Raw genomic sequence first — 21,227 nt, forward strand, 5'->3', positions numbered from 1 at the left:
CAACTGGCCTTTCCTAATGTGCTAATGAGGTAAAAGAGTTTAAACTTGTCGGGGTGCCCAGACTGTTGCACGGAGCTCCATTCTCTTTTTTCACTCCAAGTGACGCAAAACTAATACACTAATCTCGCTAAAAAGGTTGAAAGGAATGTTAAATCTTCATGCCCTTTTGGAGATCAGTTCGCTAATGACGGAAACAGAAATGCGAACACCTTGCGCGCCACGGCACAGTGTGGAGCTGGAGTTCACTTTGAGCTGTGACGGAAATTGCCCGCTGCGCTGTATAGCTGTGACATCAACCGACGATTTCCATAAACGACAGATTTCCCTGTGATGAAAGCGAAAACAAAACCATTTCCCTGCCTTTTCATGAAAATGCCTCCCTTGTTTAGAACACCATCTCCATCTCCATGGCGACCCCCCTCTATCACCATGGAGACTCGTACCTGGCGACGAGGAGCATCAAAAATTCCTTTGTATCCGTGCATCTACGCAGGTGCGGGAGATTTCATTTGGGATAGGGGTCTCAGGACCCTGTGATTGTTTGTTACAGAGAAGTTATGAAGCCTATTTGTCTGAGGTGTCCGTGTGATTGCGTGCCGCTCTCCCGCCAGCGTGGCGCCTCTGAAGCGGAGAGATAGCCTCTGATCTGGTTTGCCGAGATGATTGTTAGTGAGGGCACAGGCGCACACGAGTAATCACATACATCCACTGTCTCACACACGCACCTCTGACATACACTTGCGGTTGATTAAATTTCAGAAAAAGCGACATGTTTGGGTCTGGCGCAAAATACCTGTGTAAGGCGTAAGTGGGTGTGTGTGGGGGGGCTTTTGTGAGAAAGTATAAGTGGTTCTTTTGAGCCTGTGTGTCCTCAGATCCACCGACAGCATATGTGCGACCTTAAAGTAAGTATGCATATGAATCATCTCGGTCTGATTGGCACAGAAGAGCATGTTGGACAGAGTGTAAATGGGCTCCGTGGTTATGCAGAATCGTCCCTGTCAGATTCAGCCAAAAAAATAAATATTTCCGAGGATACCACCAGCAGTGGGAATATTGATATCCTCTCTCTCTCTCTCTCTTTTCATCCCTACTGATCTCTCTTTTTCTATTTCTCTTTTCTTCTTCTTCTCTCTCTCCAAACTGCTTTACAGAAATCAGCAGTTTTTAGGAAGAGGTGAAGATTGATTAAAAATTATGCAGAGAAAAGAGGCGGGGGGAAAAAAAACGTAGAGGCGAACTGAAAGACATTGAAATGCAGGCAAATTGGGGGAATATCTCTGCAGAAAATATAAATAAACAAGAGGAATTGTCACAGAGGACGGGGGAGACGGAGCGTCTGTGTGGGAAGAAAAGGAGGGAAAAAGGTGCTCTAACGGGGTCCCCATTACTGGGAGAGAGAGACAATCTGTCTGAGGAGGAGAGGTGTCACTTACACTGTGAGCACACACTCATCACCCCCCCACCCTCCCTCCATCCAGCACTCCATCATGCCGCCTCCCCCCCTTTCTCCGCTACCTCACACACTCCATCACCCACTCCCCAACCCACCCTATCTTTTTTTTTTTTTACCCGGTGTGTGTGCAACAGGGCGCCGGCTCTGACAAACCGCAACACACACACTCATCCTTCTCCCTCGTGCGCCCTTACAAGAAGCACTTATCACGCAACGACCCGGCCGTCCTTATATATATATATATATTTTCTCCTGAAAGATTCCCCCGCTCGTGCTTGTCTCGCACAAGCGCCCCGTTGACTCATGTGGAACTTGTGCACATGCATTAAAGAGCCGCTAAAAGTCACGCTGGCGGTCGTAGCTGCACCTCCAATTTGTAGATCCGACTCCTGGTTGACCAAATTTGCTGCTTTCAAGCCAAAGAAAGCGCACATCTGAAATGTTTGGAGAGGGCAGACTCTAATGAAGACACAGAGATGATATGTGGTTGTTTACCTCTATGCTCGAAGAATAAATTTACCTGAACTCCGAGTGGCTTGGCTTGTTTTTTTGTCTCATGCTTGTCTGCACCATTTAATGCCAAACAAGACTTCCTGCATCTTGTTGTTTTTTGATTTGGCCATTTTTGCAGTGTGTAACAACCGACAACAGTTTATAAAGCAGCGGTTACATAAGCAATGTCGCCACTAACTGTTTCCACGTCACAACCCCGGGCGTCTTTCTCAGCAGCTGAAAGTGAAGGGAGTAACACTGACTTCATTTACAGCCCGATGTCTACTTTCTCTGAAGGCTCAGACTGTGATTTAGGGCTGTTTGAACTGCTAGGTTAACATTAATTTAACAAGGCTGTAGCAGCTGTGGAGGAGAGTGAGAGAATAGGGGGACATGTGTGGATGGCGACGGAAGGTACGAGTTTGCTGGAGACGTTACAACACTGTATTTCCACAGCTGCTCATCTCGAACACACTCTCACTCTTCGTCATCTTTTCACTGATGGCTGCACATGTACAGGACTGTGCCAAGGTTTTCGTCACTAAAAGTTAACTTTTGATGCCTTCAGTCAATATTTGGTGTGATAACTCTTTGCCTTTTAAATAGTCCCTCGGTAATTCCCCTAGATATACTTGTGTGCGGTTATTACTCGGCAAGTAGAGATTTGGAGCCACATTTCTTGGATTTCTGTGGATTTGGGCTGTCTTATTGTGATTTCATTAGGTCTTCTTGCTGAACTCACTCGTGTCTTTTCCTTGCATCGTAGCTCATCCCAGTGAGAATGTGAGGAGAGATGTTGATGGTTGAGGAACTGAAGCTGCCCCTTCGATCCATAGTGTCAGTTTTAAGTCTTGATTAAACTCCCTTGAGGATGTGCACATGTGAAAACCACAGGTGTGTGTCAGAAAAGTTCCAGGACTGGTGTCACAAAAGATATATTTCAAATCCAAACTACAAACTACAAGTTTTCCTCTTCCAAGTAATCCCCCTGGAGTCTAACACACTTCCCCAGCCTTCTCTACCACGCCGACCCCCTTGAGCTTGGGGAAGAGGAACAAATCCCACGGAGCCAGGTGGGGTGAGTAGGGAGGTTGCTCCAGCACGTCGATGTCCTTCTCAGCCAGGAACTGTCGGATGCTCAGGGTGTTGTGAGCAGGCGTGTTGTCATGGTGAAGCAGCCACAACCTCTTCTCGCGCACTGAATGACGCAAACGCAGCAGGATCTCTTTGTAGACGTGTTGGTTGATCGTCTGAAGGGGAAAACTCGTAGTTTGGGTTTGAAATCTATCAGTCCTGGAACTTTTCTGACACACCTCGTAGGTGTTGATATTTAGAAGTTATTTTCTAGTCTGCTTGGAGTCCACTTGGAGGACTTCGTTTCATAGCTGATTGGCGTTTACGTATTTCACATCTGCACACTGCTGCTGAGCATGTGTGCTAAGGCTGTGAAGTTGCAGAGTCTCAGCATGGACACAACCCACGCATGAGTTGAATAATGCTGCCCTTTAGCCAGTTAAGTCTGACGTGCTGAAAGTCGTACAGTCTATCAAACCGAACGCTACACCTCCCACTAAGGTGAGGCATTTATGCATCACACTTTTTGAGTACAAGACCTCCATGTAGGACACACTCGTGTTTTCTCACTCGAAGCTCCACCCAGAGCTTCCTCTCACCTCGTCACCTCGAGGTGCATTTAAGTAATTGGAACCTCCTCCACGATGGCAGAAGTGGAAGGATTTCCAGGTCGAGGGAGGAGAGGGGACGCGAGGAGGCATAAGTTAGCATAATGAAAAGTACCCTCAGTGTCTTCTGCCTCTTCATGTAGACTCCATAGTGTTGACACGAGGGCTCTGCGGGGGGAAGCACCATCTGTTCTCATCACTAAATATAGTTCTTTATGACTCTGCCTATATGTTTGGGGTCGTCCTGCTGCACAATGAATTTAAAACCCGATCCGATGCCGTCCTCATGGTGCTGAATGTGATGGATAAAAATCTAAACATACAGCACAGGTTGCCAAAAACTCTTGCACCTTCTGTCGGGGGGTTGGCCTCGTAATATAAAGTATTTGCTGGGGTGTTGTGGACAGAATTATTAGATTTTGTCTGGAAAACGTAAAATAACTTCTGCTGCAATGAACACTGTAGAATTAGAGCCGGTTGAACAGGTAATGAAAACAAGTGAATTTGGTATCAAGTTCCTGTTTACATTCTTTTCCCGTTTCCTGTTTCACACGTTTCCCAGCACATTAACAAACGCTGTGAAGATGAGAACATGCAAGTCCTTCAATTAAAATCATTTGTTTGGTCATTCAGCAGAAAATTAATTATTAACAACTTTAATAACTTGAACATTTAAGTAATTTATCAAGCAAAAAAAAAAAGAAGAATCACCCGAAAGCACTTCGTTTTATACCGATGTAAACTGAATATCTTTCCACTGCTTGGTAAAAACAAGTAATTTAAACCCAATCTTAAACTTGGGCTCCATTTTCTGACCTTTTGCATATATTCATCCACTTCTCAAACAATAATCAACACACTGACGGGGAAAATAATCATTATGTAGCCCTTGTACATGCGCACACACTCCCTCTCGTTAATACTGCACTCCTCTCACACACCCACACACTCTACAAGTGTAACCTTCCTTCGTCCTGCGTTGCCGTGCTCCGACCGTCCCTTTTTGAAATTCAAATTCCTATACAATTTCCCTTTTAAATTTGCTCCGCAGTTAGCAGAAATTAATTAGCCAACCTGCACGCTACACTGGCAATACATAATATATCTGTGCTCAGAGAGGCTGACCCACAGGCGTACGTGCTCGGCTGTGTGTTAGTGCACGTGCGTGTGTGTGTGTGTGTGTGCACATGTTAAGGTGAATGTACATCACTGAAGGGTGAGGCCTCAAATCACAGAGGCGGTGACTCTCCCTGCCTCCACTGTAATTGACTGAAAATAAGAAGATTGAGTAAATCTGTGTGAAGGCAGGTGAACAAACGCACGCCTACAGCAGTGTGTGCACGTGGACCGCCGCGCCGTGCGTGCTCGTGTGTGTGTGTGTGCTCGGCACCCCGCTGTCCTTGGCAGCTTGAGTTCCTTTTTGATTTTCTTGCATTCTAAATCAAGATCATACATCACATTTGTCTGATGACAAATGCAGCTTTGGACATTTCTGCCAACAAGCACAACTGGAGAGTTGAGAGAACAAAGACTCTTCTAAATCTCCCTTTTGACTTTGTTCTTCCTCTGCCGCCTTCCCTTCTCTCTGTCACTCGTCTCTTGTCTTCTGTCTTATTTCGCTCTCAAAGGTCCCGTGTCTTCCTTTTTTTAAAAAAAAAAGAAACTTATGAGCAAGACATTGGTCTCTCTCTTTTCTCTCTCTCTCTCTCTCTCTCTCTCTCCCTCTCTGTCTCTTTCTTTCCATCTCTCTCTTTTTCTCCCTCTGAGGAGATTAACACAATCTCTACTCCGCGTGAGAAAACAAACACAGATAATCCTGGGCGCGCTGCTGGCGTGTGACCGAGGATTAGCCAGCCGTTTTAAGTGAGAGCATATGGAAATAATAACGGCAAACTGACACATGCGTGAGCTAGCTTGTCCCCCAGGTACGAGGAATGAAAGGCGCACAAATAGCAGGCTTACACAGCTCGCAGCACCCTGAAACCATACCTCAAAAGGGAACCTCCCGAATAAGGACACGGCGAGATTCGTATTAATGATGTTGTGACGGGCCTAGCGTTGCGTCTAGTGATCCCACTTTGTTGCGCACATGCTATTAAATACAGTATACAAGTGTAATGAGCTGTGGGAAATTGTAGCATTATCCGAGTTTTGGATTCTTATGTTTTGCGAATGCGGCTCACGATGCGAACACGCCGGGCAGCTCGAGTACATCACCGCCCGTCACCTCCGTCCGCTGATGACAAGATCATCTGTGTCTTTTTTTCTTGTAATTGGAGGAGTTGATTAGATTTAGATTAAGCGGATTGATTTCAAGGAAAACCTTAACCAGCAGCCACCCGCTCATCGAGTGTCAGCGCGCGGCCATGAGGGGGCACTGCTGCAGAACAATGTCAAAGAGCTGCTCCACAGTGTGTTATGCTAATTCTTCAATTACACTGTGGCCTTGTTCATATGCTGTATCAAAAGTCTATTAGCGGCAATATGTACATTTATTAACGGCAATATGTAATAAGTAAATAAGTGGAGTGGAGCCGAGCTGACCACTCGGGGAGCCGAGAGGGCCGGGAATGAAGGCCGGCGGAATAAAAGCAGAGGACGAACTAGAAAAGAGAGAGAAATTAATGTTTAAATGAATGAATGGAATGTTGATGTGTGTATTAGTATGTGTCTGTTAGTGCCTGTGTGTCTTTTTTTTCTTTTTTTCTTATGTCTGAATGTGAATGAGGCCAGAGCCGAGGCTGAGTCAGAGCCACAGACAAACAACACACACTGTCTGACATGGCCTCCAGACACAAAACAGAGCGAGGACGACGAGGTGAAGGCAGATATGGGGTGAGGAGGGAATATATATGTGCGTGTCTCCCCCCCCTCCATCGCCTCCTCCCACCCTCTCCTCTCCCCCTGCACTGCACATTTGGACATGTGTGGAGATCAGAGAGCGAGGGAGGGAAGTACGGAAATGCAGAGAGACAGCGCGCTGATGATGGGGTAGAGGGGGTAATGGGAGGGGTGGAGATAGAGGGGGAAAGGGGAGAATGGGAGACGGAGAGAGAAATCTTTTTATTGCTGGGGGTCTCTGTGGGCCTGACAGTAAATAAGCAGTGATAAGCAGCAGGCGGCTTCAATCGGCACTCAGACTTGCAGGCTGTTAATGACCCAGCTTCTCCGCCGTGTCCCTGCCTCACCCATCGCCCCTCCGTGGCGATACCATGTCCTCCTCCTCCTCCTCGCAAGATTCCCTCCGTCTGCAATCCCCCCTCCATTTTCTAATCACATATTCTCTCTTAGCCATATTTTAACTATCTCCCAAATCCTCGCGTCGCTCTCCTGCTGTTTCTTTCCTAATCTGCTGTTAACCCTCCCGCAGCTCCCACCCACCTCCCATCTGACACATCGTTCCGAGGTAAGCATCCTTCTCCTTCATCCCCAGACGAGGAAACCGGCGTCTTGTCATTTATTCCCCCCCCCACCCTCCTCATTCCCTCGCAGTTTAAACACAGGGAGCCGCGAGGTCAAGTGTGTTATATTGATGCGTGCCTCTGTATATATATATCTCTCTCTCTGTGTGGTTTATTGGTGCTCGTGTAGGTGTGGGTCTCCGTCTTTGTGTGTGTGTTTGTGCAAGGGAATGCGAGTCGTAGATCAGCGGTTAAAGAGATTCAGCCCACAGCAGCGAGATGACCAGCAAGGTCAAGGCCGACTCTGTGGCAACACAAATTGTTCCGCTCGGAAATCCTTCCTTCTCCGGAGGCGCACAGATCATCTGGTTCCCCCTGCTAAAAAAAAAAAATAAAAAAAATCTTCACAGGGCTAAAGCGACTCCAGAAGAACGGACATTGCGTGTCATCACTAACCTTAACATATGCACGCATGCATCCACGGAAAGCCCAGAAAGCGGGCATGTTTTTAATTTGATTTTGATTTTTTTAGTGGGTTTGTTTAACGAAGTGGAAACTGAGGGGGAGCTTAGCGCTAATTTTACGCTTTGTTTGTTTTAATTCTATTAGTTGTAGCCTATCTAACATGTTTTTCATTAGTTGTGCGTCGATTCCCTGAAAGGCTAAATCCCCTTTTTTAACCTATTCAAGTCAGATTTTTGTTGTCAGACTTTTTTTTTTCTTTTTCTGCAGCACACCCACCTTCACCCAAAACCCCAACACCTCCTGCGAAGCCTTGAAGAAGCAGCGCCTTGCAGCATCGGCAACTGTTCGATATATGTTCCGCTTTGCTAGCGAGGATTCAAAAGGCATCCGCGTGCGCTGTAACCTGCGATTCTCCAGTTTTTATTTAATTCTTCACACGTAGCAGCAATCCCGTTCTAATCTATTTCTCTGCCTCTCTTGCCGCCTTTGTGGAGGGATTAAAGCAGCACAAAACAGCATGAAGGAGGCCATGTTGAAATAGTAATTGTGCGTTTTGTTTTTCTTTCTCTTGTTTTATGTGGCTGAGTCCGGTGGGAGGAATATTGCGGGTGGGAGGTTTTTTTTTTTTTTTTACAGTATTTGTTTACATGTAATTTTCCTGCCCTGTTTGCCGGTCGGCCGCCAGTCGCCCAGCACTTGTTGAATTGATCGATTCTCCTTTTGATCCCCCTCCCCTCTCCGCTTTTCTGTCTTCCTGTTGCCAAGCTGCCTCCCTCCATATCTGTAAGTTTTTAAAATTCATTTGACTATTTCTCTCTCTCTCTTCTTGCCTTTCTGGATGGGTGTTTCTACCTGCCTGTGCTTCTCTGTCTCTGGCTGTGCTAATTTCTCTGTACGGCTGTCAGTGATTTCACAGCTCTTGCTGTCTCTGCATCTCCCTTCTCTTTGCACATCTCTCTCTCTCTCTCTCTCTCTGGTTGCTTCTTCCTCTGACTCCCTTGTTATACTGCACTCTCTGCTGTCATTGCCTCGCAGGACCTCATTTTAACACTCCTCCCTCTCCTCTCCCATCCATTCTCTCCTTCTTCATCCACACTCCTTCCCTTCGTTCCTGGGTCCTTGCCTTCGATTTCTTTCTTCTTGCATCTCTTACCGTATCCAGTCCTCTCCCTACCCCTCTGCTTCTCTTCAAAGGAGCTCATACTGGGCTTGGAAATCCTGCTCTACACACCACCTCCAGGTGCGGATTGTTTTTAACGAATCCTACAAACCCAAGGCAGAGAACTGACACGGTGATAAATTCACACACACACACACACACACACACACACATTCCCTGCACGCACACAAGCCGGTGTTCATGCCCACATGACTGCACAAACATACCAAAACACTTGTGCACTCAGGTGTTCACCAGTGCAACACACAGAATGCTACAAATAGCTCCGTTTTGGGCAGATTCTTCCTAATTTCTGTTTTGTTTTTTTGTCTCTGTTTCCTGAAAACAAGGTTCCTCCATGATGACAACATTTTCAGAAGCTTCATGCACTTTTGTTTTTCTTTTTACTTCAAGTTACCTGAAACGCTGAAACCTGCCAGACTTCATCTCTTCCATATAAAGCTGAGTGCACCATAATTGCATAACCTTGCATTTTTATAGGATGACTAACTCCATGTAGCGCAGAATAAATTAGTCGAACGATAAACAGGTTTGATAGTCTGTTAATTTCTGGATTCGCCGCATTTTTCTGATTTACACCTCTCGAAAATGAATATCTTTGTGTTTGCCACGTTAACCTTCTGAACCTCGAGCAGTTTCTGGGTGTTTTTGTTTGCTCCTGTCACATTTTTGCTCACTTTGGGCTCATTTTTCACTATAATATGAAGTCCTGCACCTCTGTGGAAACAGCACAGCCACGGCTAGAAGTAGAGAGAACTCAGAAATGTCAGTATAGCACAGTTAGAATGCTATAAATTATAGAAAAAGGGGGGAAAACAGGTGGAATTTCTTCATATTTGGTTAGAAATGGACTAAACCTCGAATCAACTTGTGTAATCTTTTTCTAAGTGTCCCCTTCGTGCTACAGATTTTAACAACCTCTACACCCAGGGCACTTTTCACACTACTGTGAACTCTAGAAGGTCATTTCACTTTGTTGGATGTATCTTTCAAAGACTTGCTAACAGTTTGCTCCTCTGTTTACCATTTCTGAACCATGCTGCCTTTATTTTATGTCTCATCTCCTCTTCGTTGTGGACACACAGCCTGCAGTTCAGCCCAAATGATGCTGAATTTTGGTCATGTTGGTTGCAGATAACTGTTCGTGGCTTTTCAGTTGGGCTGAGAAGCACAGAGTCTTTTCACAGTTTTTACAGGACGTGGTGCAGACAGTTTATTTTTGGCTCATTTTTCAACAAGAATGAAGTGATTCAGATGAAATGTCACGACTTTTAAGCTTATATTATGCTAATTTTCCTAATGGAACTGCACGTCACGCACGATTACTGGAGGAAAAGTTTAAAATCTGGCAGTTGTTTTTGTTTTGACAGTTTCTGGCTCTGATAAATGGTGTAATTTGGGCCTTTTTTTTTTTTTTTTTTAGATAACATCTACAATTAACCTGCTGCCAAATGTTGGGGTTCAGAGGGTCATTGTGACAGGGCATTTATTTTTCACTATTTGTGGACATTTTACAAGCAAAACTATTCTTTTTGAAAAATAACAGACAGATGATGAAAATAATTATTACCCCTGTTGAATTTTAAAGGAAACTCTTTCATCTCCTGCTACCTGCATTGGGACATTTTAATATTTAAATAACAAAGCTGGACAAATTCCATATTTCCAAATTCTAGTGTCAGCAGATTACACCACCAAAAGCTACGATATGTTGATCCGTCTCTCAGTATTCTCCCTGTTCGGCACTCTGTCGGCGGTTGTTCGGCCTCGAGGCAATTAGTCCCTACAGAAGACATAAAAATCTTTAAAAACAAGTCCTAGAAGTAGACTTTCTTAATGTAAACAGGCTAACTAATTTCCTAAAACAGCTGAGCGTTGTAGTTTTTTCTAGCAATCTATCAGCAGCAGATTTGTGGCGTCCGAGCGGGAACACATCCTCGGTGTTTCTTGGACATTGTGTGTGTGGCACCGTGTGGAAAATGAACTGCAGTGTGTATTCATGAGGGCACTTTGCGCATTGGTGTGGCTCACTGATGTGATTTTAATGGTTTTTGGACAACAATAGAGCTCTATGGGATTTATCATAATATACTCCACATCGTGAGCGCGCTGGCGCTCGGCGAATACGACACACAGCCCGCCACACACACACACACACACGGCGTCTCTGAGTGACATCCCATGGCTCGACGACAACATTAAACGAGACACGCGTGTATTTTTTTATTGAAGTGACAGAGGCGCTTCTGAAGAGCTCGCTTGAAAGGGAAGCGTCATATCTCTGAGTGGCCTCCCACATGGGGCCCTCCTCCCCCATTAAGTGTGCATTACATGTGAGCGTGGGACCTCCCACACCTCCCACACCAGACATGCATGCAGTTTAACAAGGCACACCAGTAATGAGTGGGTGTCAGCACTCATCACCCCCACCGCGCGCACACGTCTTCATAAGAATGCGATTATTGGGTATGGCAGGCAGCTTCGGGAGTGGCTGTTTGAAACTGAAATAATCGAGTATTACACTAAAGGGATCTATTAGCCAGCTGAACTCAGAATGGAAAAGCCTCATTGATCCTCCTGTACATGTAAATCGCTCTGCACGGACAGCCGGCGCTTCGACGGCGGTCAGAAACACCTCAAATTGCACTCAACTGGGATCGCTGGCAACATTTGCATCACTTTGATTGAGTTTGGGTGTTTCGACATGTTTGCTGCAAACAGATGGAAATATTGATATTTAAAAAAAAAAAAAAAAAAAAAGGAGGCCGGTTTGCAGCGAGTGAGTCAAGCAGGAAATCAGTTTGTCAGAAACCCATCAAACACTCTCGTCTGGTGGGAGTCAAATGAGGAGAAAAGGTAAGATGAATGCAGATAAGCTGTTTCTTAAAAGCCTGGCTGAAAAGAGGGCTGATGAAGCGTGTAAAATCTTAGAGGCTTATACAGTAGCTTTGTATATTTTCCAGGTAATTCCAGGTTAATGGGCTTATAGACAAACTGCTGTTAGCGCTGAATCGCAGACAAAACAAAACTCTTCCTGCCCACGTTACCTGTGTCATCGCCTCTCCTCCTCCTCCTCGTCATCATCTGTTCCGCATCCTTCCTCCTTTAACCTGTTGCAGACTGACTCACTTGCGTCCCCTCCCTCCTCCAGCTTCTCACTCGCAACCAAACCCCTCCCTCCGCTTGTACTGTTTCAATCCCTCCTTCCCCTCTCACCTTGTTGAGCGTGATGACCGCCTCCTGGTTCACTCCGGTGATGTTGAACGTGTCGCCGGTCTCCCCCTCCAGGATGGTGTAGTCCAGCTTGGCGTTCTCGCCCAAGTCGGCGTCGGTGGCGGAGATGCGCCCGATCTCGGCGCCCGGGATGGCCAGCTCGGAGACGGAGAAGGACCACATGCCTGGGGAGAGAGAACACATGACGGCGAGCATTAGAGAAAGTCTGTCATTTCATTAATCGTGATACGCTTCATTTGCCAGTGAAACATTTAATTTTGTCTTTTGAACTGTTTTCAAATTGCTGTTCCCCCACCTGTGCCGAGCCAATATTTACAACATTTCATTCAGATAAGGCAGCATTTAATTTAACAGAACTGCGAGGATGAAGGAGGGAGATAAAGGGGAGAGAAAGGCAAGAGTGTGCGTTTGAGCGCTCGGCGCTGAGATATTATTAAAAAGCCAGGTAAAATATGGCCAGGAACCTGCTGTAAAAATAACTAAATCAAAAGAGGCCGGGATTAAAAAACAGAAGGAACAGGGGAGATAAAGAAAGAGAAGTGATTACAGTTAGGAGACGCCGCTTTGTCTCCCCCTGCAACATTTGAACTTGATGAACTGAGCAAACTACTCCTCGCCAACAGTCGCTTTTTCAGTCTCCGAGCTGTCCGTTGCTTCCTCCCGCTAACAAGTATTAATCAAGATAACAGGATCCTTTCATGTGTGCTGCTACATGTTGGTTTTCTTTTACTGCTCGGCCCATTAAAGCGGTATATTACAAGCTCTTTCGCTGGCCTTGCAGTTTACATTACAGGGACACACGACGCGTTTCTGATTCATCTGATGCGCCGATGTGATAAAAGTACATACGAGCCGCGTTTACAGCACGAAAAGAACACGCGGGCGGATATAAATTCAAATATCCAGCTGCCATTTTTATTTCTTTCCGCCGCACAGAAAGCGGGCCACCGGCTGCACTGACAAGAGTAAGTGCTGTAGGAAAGATAGAAATTGAGCGAGGGGGGGGAAAAAAAAGGTAAGATATCACTATTTGGCTGGCGCACACAGAACAGACAGGCTCATTCAGACAGAGCTGTTATCTGCTCAGCTAAAGCTAAGGGAATCAGATAGACCTGTAAACGTGAGAGAGAACAACATCACACAAACACACCGGGCTGACAGAGTAAAAGATAGCCAGCGCTTCAACCAGACAGTTTTTTTTTTTTTTCTCTGTGCGAAAAAAAACAAAAAAAACACGCAGTACGGATGAGTTCTGTAAATCTGACAACATCACAGCGAAACAAACCGGGAGGTGAGTTCGCTTTGTGAATCGGGATTACGGTTCAGACATCAAAGTGGCACCGGCAACCGAAAGTACCACTCGGAGTGTTTGATTGTTGTCTTTTACAAGCCTGTTGATGTCAAATCTGGAACGGAGGATTCCCTCATTACTAACATTTCAGAAAGAACAGGTCCTGAAGTTAGGAGGCGAAAACAGGTTGTCAGGGGACGTTTTTGGACGGGACACCTCAACGCGACAGCGTTTAGTCGGTGTCGTTCAGGACTCACAGGAGTGTTACAAGCTATATTTTTTCCTTTTTATACATTTTTTTTCCCATTAAACTTGAAACCTGTTAGAATCTCTCTATGAAAAACTCATCTCAGTGCATCAAAGTTACATTCTTATAAGTTTTTCTCCATAAAAATAGTCCTTTCCTGCCTTCAAATAACTTGGAGTATTGCTGCCTCCTTCAGAATGTACAGATCCATGAAGTCCCTGCATGTTTCTCCACCCACTGCTCCACAGTCACTCCACCTCGAGCACACCAGCTCACCTCTCAAACACTGTAAAACTAGCTTCACAATGGCAAGTTTTCAATATCTTTCAGTTCCACATGTTTGAGCCAGAACCAGAAATTGAAGAAGAATGGAGAGCTCCGTGATAAAAGACGACGGGGTTGTTGGTTCTTTCTGCAGCCTCAATCGATGTTTTTGGGACTCTAACTGGAAAGTTGAGGTGGTACTGACATCTGATTCGGATGCCTCCGGTGAGGCTACCTCTGGAGGTTTTCCGAACACGTCCACCTGGGAGGAGACCCCGGGGCAGACCCACAACCTGCTGGAGGGATTATATCTCTCGGCTGGCCTGGGTACGCCTCGGGATCTCCCAGGAAGAGCTGGAAAGCGTCATCGGGGGGGAGGGAAGTCTGGAATGATCTGCTCCATCTACTGCCTCCACGACCCAACCGCGGATAAGCGGTAGAAAATGGGTGGATGGATGGATGGATGGATGGATAGATGGATGGATGGATGGATGGATGGATGGATGGATGGATAACTGGAAGTATTATGACTTTATTTCACTTGTGTCTTCTAGCATATAGAAAACACTGTATAAACATGTATGAAGTTCACACAGCAGATCACATACAAGTTGCATTTAATTGGAAATGTGAACGAACTCGCAAAAAAAATCATATTTCACAAAAAAATCTGAATTGAGCATTAAGTCCTGCAGTCTGACCGTAGCCAATCTGTCAGATTGTTCAGTCAGATAATACACCGTTATCCTGATTTGTGTCATAAAACGTCATGTCAGAGTCAGAATCCGAGGCTGTCGGTATGTTAAGGCTATTTTTTATGGGTTCCGTTCGTTTTTCTTAAATCCTGTCTGATAGCAAGGTTTTCAGATTGTTATGGGTCGGATTATCGAGTCACGACTGTACTTCAAGGAGTGCCCTGTAAAGGGTTAAAATGCTGCTTCTGTTTAGATTTTACTCGTTAAATTCTCCCAACAGGTAAACTGAAGCTCGACACAAAGAGTTAATGTAGTTCAGGATCAGATTCCACCAGTGAAAAGCAGAAGCGCAACTCCAGTCAGATGCATTGTACATCATACGGCTACAGCCTGTGGCAATTCAAGTAACTCCAAGGCTACTTGTTGAAGTGCAGATACATCCAGGCAACCTTCACTCCTTCTTGCCCCATTACTGAATAGCAGCCGACTGCTGAGAAGTCACCATGAGGATGAGCAAAAGGCCTGCTGTGGAGATCTTTCTTATATGTGTGTTACTAAAAAGGAAAAGAAACGGATTTCTTCCTCAGAATTTCGTCTTCTTCACTCCTGCGCTCGAGACCTTCAGGAGAAAGCACATATTTCTAAAGGAGTGCGCAGCAGCATCGGCGTATCCATGGCAGCTACATGCTCAGGCTCCATTACCTCCTAACACACGGCTATAAATTCAGCTTGTTACAGGAATATCAAGATATTTTTTACAGCCACAAGAGGTTAAACACGAGGTGAGTGTTTGATCAATACTTTAGCCTCATCTGGTGAAGACAATGAGTCATTTAAAGTCAATCACTTGTGATCATTCGAAAAGGTTAAAAGTAGAAATGATCCAAGCGGTTGTTGGGGTCCGGTTGGGTTGAGGGCGAAGGTTTCATGAGAACTGGGGGACGCGTTAAACATCGAAGACATTCTAAGCAACAAACACCTCATTTCCTGCATTCTGGTAATCTTTTTATGCACCAATTTGTGACTTTTTTACTTGAGTTCTTAGTCAAAAATGCCTTCATCTTTGTAAAGCAAACACATCATTGAGGAACCATGGTGAAAAAAAATCAAAATATGAAGGAATTCAAAGCAGTCAGGCTCGCAGACATTCTGTGTTTCTTTCAAATATTAAACAAAAGACTCCCGCAGAGTCAACACGCACACATATAGGCCGGATTTAATCTTCTGTTATCTTTTGTGGTAGTTTTTCTCTGGGAAAATTAACCTCTTTAAATGCAGCATGTGTCACAGAGGCACATGTTGCATATATCGATTCAAGCACTTTTGAAAACATGTGAGTGGAAGCGCACATTGATCGCTCTCATGATACACACCACGACGGACGCTTGAAGACTGGAAATTGACTAAGCGATCCAAACGGTGATTTACAACACTTATAACCACTGACTTTGATTAATTTCCTTTTTCTCTTCAAGTTACTCCCGCTTAATTACTTTGTTGTCTTTAGGGAAAGACGGAGGCTCCTTTCCTGCAGAAACCGAACACCGCTGCAAATTAGCGGTGACAGACAAGAGTCACCCTCTAGGTGTCATCTGTCTGTAAGAGAAGCTATTTAGGGACGTTTCAAACTGCGCCGGATCAGTCGAGGGAAATGTAACCTTAGATCGCGTATCAAAACTCCCGACAATGCAAGAGCGGCGACGAATAGAGAAAGGCAGAAGGGGGAACAAAAAGAAAATCTGTAACCTTGTCGTTCGACGAAGAGCGTCGGAGTTAACAATCAACATGTTGTGATTTCAGAGGCAGAGAGGCAAGAAAACTCTGAAAAACACAGCAGCCAAGATGGATTTAAAGAGCTTAGAACAAATTCCTTCTTGATCAAGACGAAACCACACTGAATCAAACAGTTTTTACTTCTTTTTTTTTTTTTTCCAATAAGCGCCCTCTCATAACGGCATCACTCCCCAGCTATGATCTCCACTTCTACCTGATTGCTTGGTATTAATTGCTTTTTTTATTGTCTGTGTGGAATTCTGTTCGGCAAACAAATCAAATTCGTTATTAGTTTATTTGTGCTTTCCCTCTCCGGTCGCTGCTGTAATGGCTGTGAGATTTTTTATTTTTTTTCTGGGCCCGCCAATTCTCAGCAGAGATTGCATAACAGCAGTGACACGACTTGAGCGCTGACGTTCAAATGGGATTTGTTTTTCATAGTTAAATATGCTTAAGTGGTTAGCTGCTAGCTAGCGCCGCGCGTATTACAAGCAGCGAGTGTGACAGCGGCATGAAGCTCGCTGCTGCCCCGATGCTTCTTAAGGCCCGCGAACTGGCCCCATTACCATACGCTGCTGCTGCTGCTCTCCAGGCTGCTCCTTACCCAGCCTCTTCTCTTTTTTTTCTTTACTTAACTTCATTTACCTCCTGGTGAACAACCTCCTCCTCTTCTACAATTTACTCCAGGTGCTCCACTAGATACCGTCAAGGAGAGCTTCCCACTGCTTCACACTGTAATGCACTGAACGTAATGGCAGGCGTTTGCTGTAACTTATGGACTAATCGCTACTTTTAGAAAAGAAAAAGGATCAGATCAAGTGGTTAAAGGTCAATCATGAGCGCTGCTTGTAGCAAGAACAAACTCCCACAGTTCTGTTGTTCATGAAAAGGAATCTGCTGCTCGATGTTAATCAGTCTTTATGTCTCGGAGTTAAAGTGAACGTAACCGTGTCATTGCTGCTCTCTGCTTCATCATCTGTTTCCGGTTCGATAACCAAAGCCGTCGATTCCTCCGTGAATTGTGTAACTAGTGCCACATCGATCAGCCCCTGCAGGGTAAATTATATAAATCATGCAAAAACAAAATCCCTCATGCAACTCTGTCTCATGAAATCAACATAAATGCAACTGCAAATATATTTAAAGACAAACATGACTCCCCTCTCAGGACCTTATATCAACATAATGAGGAAACAGCGCGTATTGACTTTTCTGCCAAGTCCCAAAATGTTCTTACATTAAATATGTGCAGCATGTTCGCTGACAACTTGTTTATTTTGGTAAATTATCTCCTTTTTTTTCCCCCCCTCGATTTTATTTCTTCACATCCGCTCATAGTTTCCTTTTATCACCCTGCTTGTCGTATCGATCGGTTTCACTCAGTTCACCTTTTTTTTTTTTATTCTACAGGTTTCATTTAAACATTTGCCAAAAATAAATTGTTTGTGCTAACCACATTTAGTCAATAATAAAAAAAATAAATAAGAAATCTGTGCTCCCTGGTGCAACTGTGAAGCCATTAGTGCCACATCTGTGACCAACGGTTATGAGAAATACTCTGAGACTTTTCCAGCTGAACTGCCGGCTGCTTGTATACAACACAGACAGGAGGCAAGTAGGGATGCAACAGAAAGATGGAAAAAGTATCTATAGTATGTGTGAGTATCTGTTTCTTTTTCCAGTATTGGTAACACTTGTGTACATGTTAATTCCATCCATCCATCATCTATACACCGCTTAATCCTCATTAGAATCGTGGGGAGCTGGAGTCTATCCCAGCTGACTCAGGGTGAAGACAGGGGATACCCTGGACAGGTCACCAGTCTATCACAGGGCTACACTTAGAGACAGACAACCAAGCACACTCACATTCACACCTACAGACAATTTAGAATCACCAATTAACCTCAACATGATTTTGGACCTTGTGGGAGGAAGTCGGAGAACCCGGAGAGAACCCACGCTGCACGGGGAGAACATGCAGACTCCACGCAGAAAGATCCCAGGTGTCCTTACCGGGATGCGAACCGGCGACCTTCTTGCTGCGAGGCAACGATGCTAACCACCAAGTCACCTTGCAGCCCAAGTTAATTCCAGGTTATAATTTTTTTTTTGTAAAATAAATGTTTAACTCTATTCAGGAGTTTTGGGGTCTTTTGGACCCCAGGCCATTAGGTTTTAAATATAAAAGTAGGGACATTTGTCATGCATTTGGAACAAAAAATACGCCAACTTATCAGAAAATTTATTTAACACAGTATAAAAGTCTATAATGAAAACCAACAAATATTCCTCCAATGGACCGTCTACATATGGCAACATGAAAGTCTTGAACAGGGTTAAACAAGCTAAACTTTTACTTTTTCTTTTAAGTATAATTTATGGCACTTTGGCTTCGTTAAATGGCACAAAAGACATTTTGAGTCCTCGCTACGTCTCGCCATGGTTCCATAGAGGCACAGGACTTTATATTGCAGTGAAATGAGACAGCAGCAACTGAGAGCTGCTTAAAGTTCAGAGCGTTAAACTCTTAACTTTCTTTTCACTTTACTTCCATAGTTCTACATCTTTTTAATCTGGTCAACGTTCTCCATCAGCGGTCGTCCTGTTCATCTGGTTGTGTTTTGTGTGGTGCTTACATGCACTATTGGATATGTTGAACATCTCTGCAGGTACTTCAGGCTCTGAACTGCAGCTACTGGATGAACCCAGGTGCCCAGTGTTTATGTCCTCCTAAGTGTTTTGTATTTCTGTTTCCCGACTGGGCAAGGCAGACGGTTCCTCCCTGAGCCTGGGTCTGCTGGAGGTCTCCTCCAGTTAAAAGACAGTTCTTCCTCTCCACTCCCAATAAGCGATATGTTGGGTCTCTCTCTTTATTTTATATATTCTTAACCTTACTACAGTCGTCCTCAAATGTGTTCATACCCTTCCATTAAAAAAGGCAAAAAACAGCTGTCACTGAAATAAATTGAAATTGACAAAAGTAATAATGTAATAAATAAAGTAATAATGGTTCAACAGAAATATTTTTTTTAAAAAAACAAACAAAAAAAAAGCTGTTGACAGGTATTTTGATTTTGGCCCACTGCTCATCAGCAAAGTGCCACAATTTGTCAGTTTTGGACAGTTTTGTTTGTTTTTAAAAATTATTCTTTTCAACCACAATTCAAAAGCAATGTCTTATTTCACAAAATTATAATTTGGCAAATTTTTATTTATTGTTATTTTTTCAGTTTCTAGTTATTTGAGTGACTATTTACTAATTGAATTTTGCCTTTTCTTTAGTGGAAGGGTCTGAATATATTTGAGGTGGACTGTATATAAGCTTGTTAGGTTAATGTGTAGGTTTTATGATATTACAGGCTCTTAGCCCTAAAATGTGCCATATGTGCCATATAAATAACTGTGACTTGACTTGATTTGTATTAAGTGTTACATGGTTGTGTTGAGGCTCCAGACAGCCTGCTTGTGTTTCGAGAAAGTTCATTGTCTTGATTTAACACTGGTAAAGTTAACACTCCTTTCAACAGATTCACATTATTAACATTTAACCCAAACCACAACCCTTTCTTCACTTTTTTTTTCCAACAGCATGTCAAACTAAAATGTCAAAACAAAGTGAAAGAAGTGGCTTGTAGTGAGGAACCCACTGTTTAGAGGATTACTGCTCAAATCTGCAGCCTCCCTCTGCTTTAGAGCTTTTAGCTTATTGTTTAGTTGTCCAGTGCACAACTTTTTGCTGTTTTCCTTCACTCTCATTGCTCTCATAACACCATTTTCAGGAGCAGCAGGCAGCTGTTCTCTGTGAAAATGGTCTAAAAAAAACCAACTGCTCTGCACCAAACAGGACACAGACACAGCGAGCTGCTGCTGATGGTGAAGCATTTAGCAGTTAAAGAGGCAGATATTTCCCTCGGGAGCTGCTAGAGACCAAAAAAAAAACCCCACAAAGCTATAAGGAAGTGAATATTGGACTTACATTAACCAAGTGGCCAGAAACACATTTCCAACACATTTAATATGAACATTCATATGATATTTGGCTTTGATATGACAAAAGGTCAGTGCTGTGTTTACAACTTGTTTTCCCGAAGTGAAGTAAAAAATTGTAACTGACGGTTGAACCAAATGCTTTTGTTGCCTAAAGCCAAACACATACGACACTCCGGAGTCGCAATCCTGCACAACCAGACTGCAGAAAATACTGTAAATGTAGCGCTATATTACAGGAGACGGCGTTGTCTCATGTGTTTTTAATAAGATGGAAAGAAATTCAGAATGTGGGAAAAGAAAGGAGGACATTGTCGTGGTGTTGTTGGTTTTGGAATATTTAATTATCGTGTGATATTTTAGTCACATTTTAACTCGAGATGCACGATTTTGGATTCTTGCCAGAAGTTGATTTTCAGATATTTTCCGACTAATTTTGGCTGATACTGATACACACATATACATACACGTTTATTTTTTTTTCTAACTACCTATATAGGGTGCAAGGTGGGACAGTTGGTAGCACTGTTGCCTCGCTGCAAGAAGGTCGCCGGTTCGCGTCCCAGTGAGGGTTAGGGTTAGGGACTGGTGACCTGCCCAGGGTGTCCCCTGCCTTCACTCTGAGTCAGCTGGGATAGACTTCAGCCCCCCACGACCCTACTGAGGATTAAGCGGTGGATAGATAATGGATAGTGGAATTAACATACTTTTATGCCTACGTCTTATTACAAATGCCCACTGGCAGATGCAGACTTTAAATACTTTTCAGATGTGCACAGTCACTCTTAAACTACATATAAAACAGGCCAGGTCTTTTTTTTTTTTACAACCCTTTAAAGCCTGTATCAGCTGATACCAATGATGACGTACCATTGTCTACAGTTCTACTATTTCATTTAGCAGACGCTTTTATCTAAAGTTCATCTGAGAGCAGATACAACACAAGCAAGGATCTAGTCAGGAGAAAACAATCTAGAGAAGTGCCATTGTGCATCCCTAATACAAGGGTGACCACAATTTGATTACCGAAAACCAGAACACTCAGCTCGGCAATGAG

General features: G+C 44.1%; 1 protein-coding gene across 1 annotated transcript in view; it reads right to left on the bottom strand.

Annotated features, from left to right (window-relative positions):
• cdh24b (cadherin 24, type 2b) overlaps positions 1-21,227 on the bottom strand; it is a 113,450-nt gene that overhangs the window by 25,001 nt on the left and 67,222 nt on the right. Inside the window, exon 7 of the mRNA XM_008293950.1 lies at positions 11,893-12,074. Within this exon, the coding sequence (XP_008292172.1) occupies positions 11,893-12,074 (182 nt within the window). The remainder of the gene's footprint in view (positions 1-11,892; positions 12,075-21,227) is intronic.

Source organism: Stegastes partitus, unplaced genomic scaffold, assembly GCF_000690725.1.
Source record: "Stegastes partitus isolate 25-593 unplaced genomic scaffold, Stegastes_partitus-1.0.2 Scaffold925, whole genome shotgun sequence".
NCBI classification, from domain to species: domain Eukaryota; kingdom Metazoa; phylum Chordata; class Actinopteri; family Pomacentridae; genus Stegastes; species Stegastes partitus.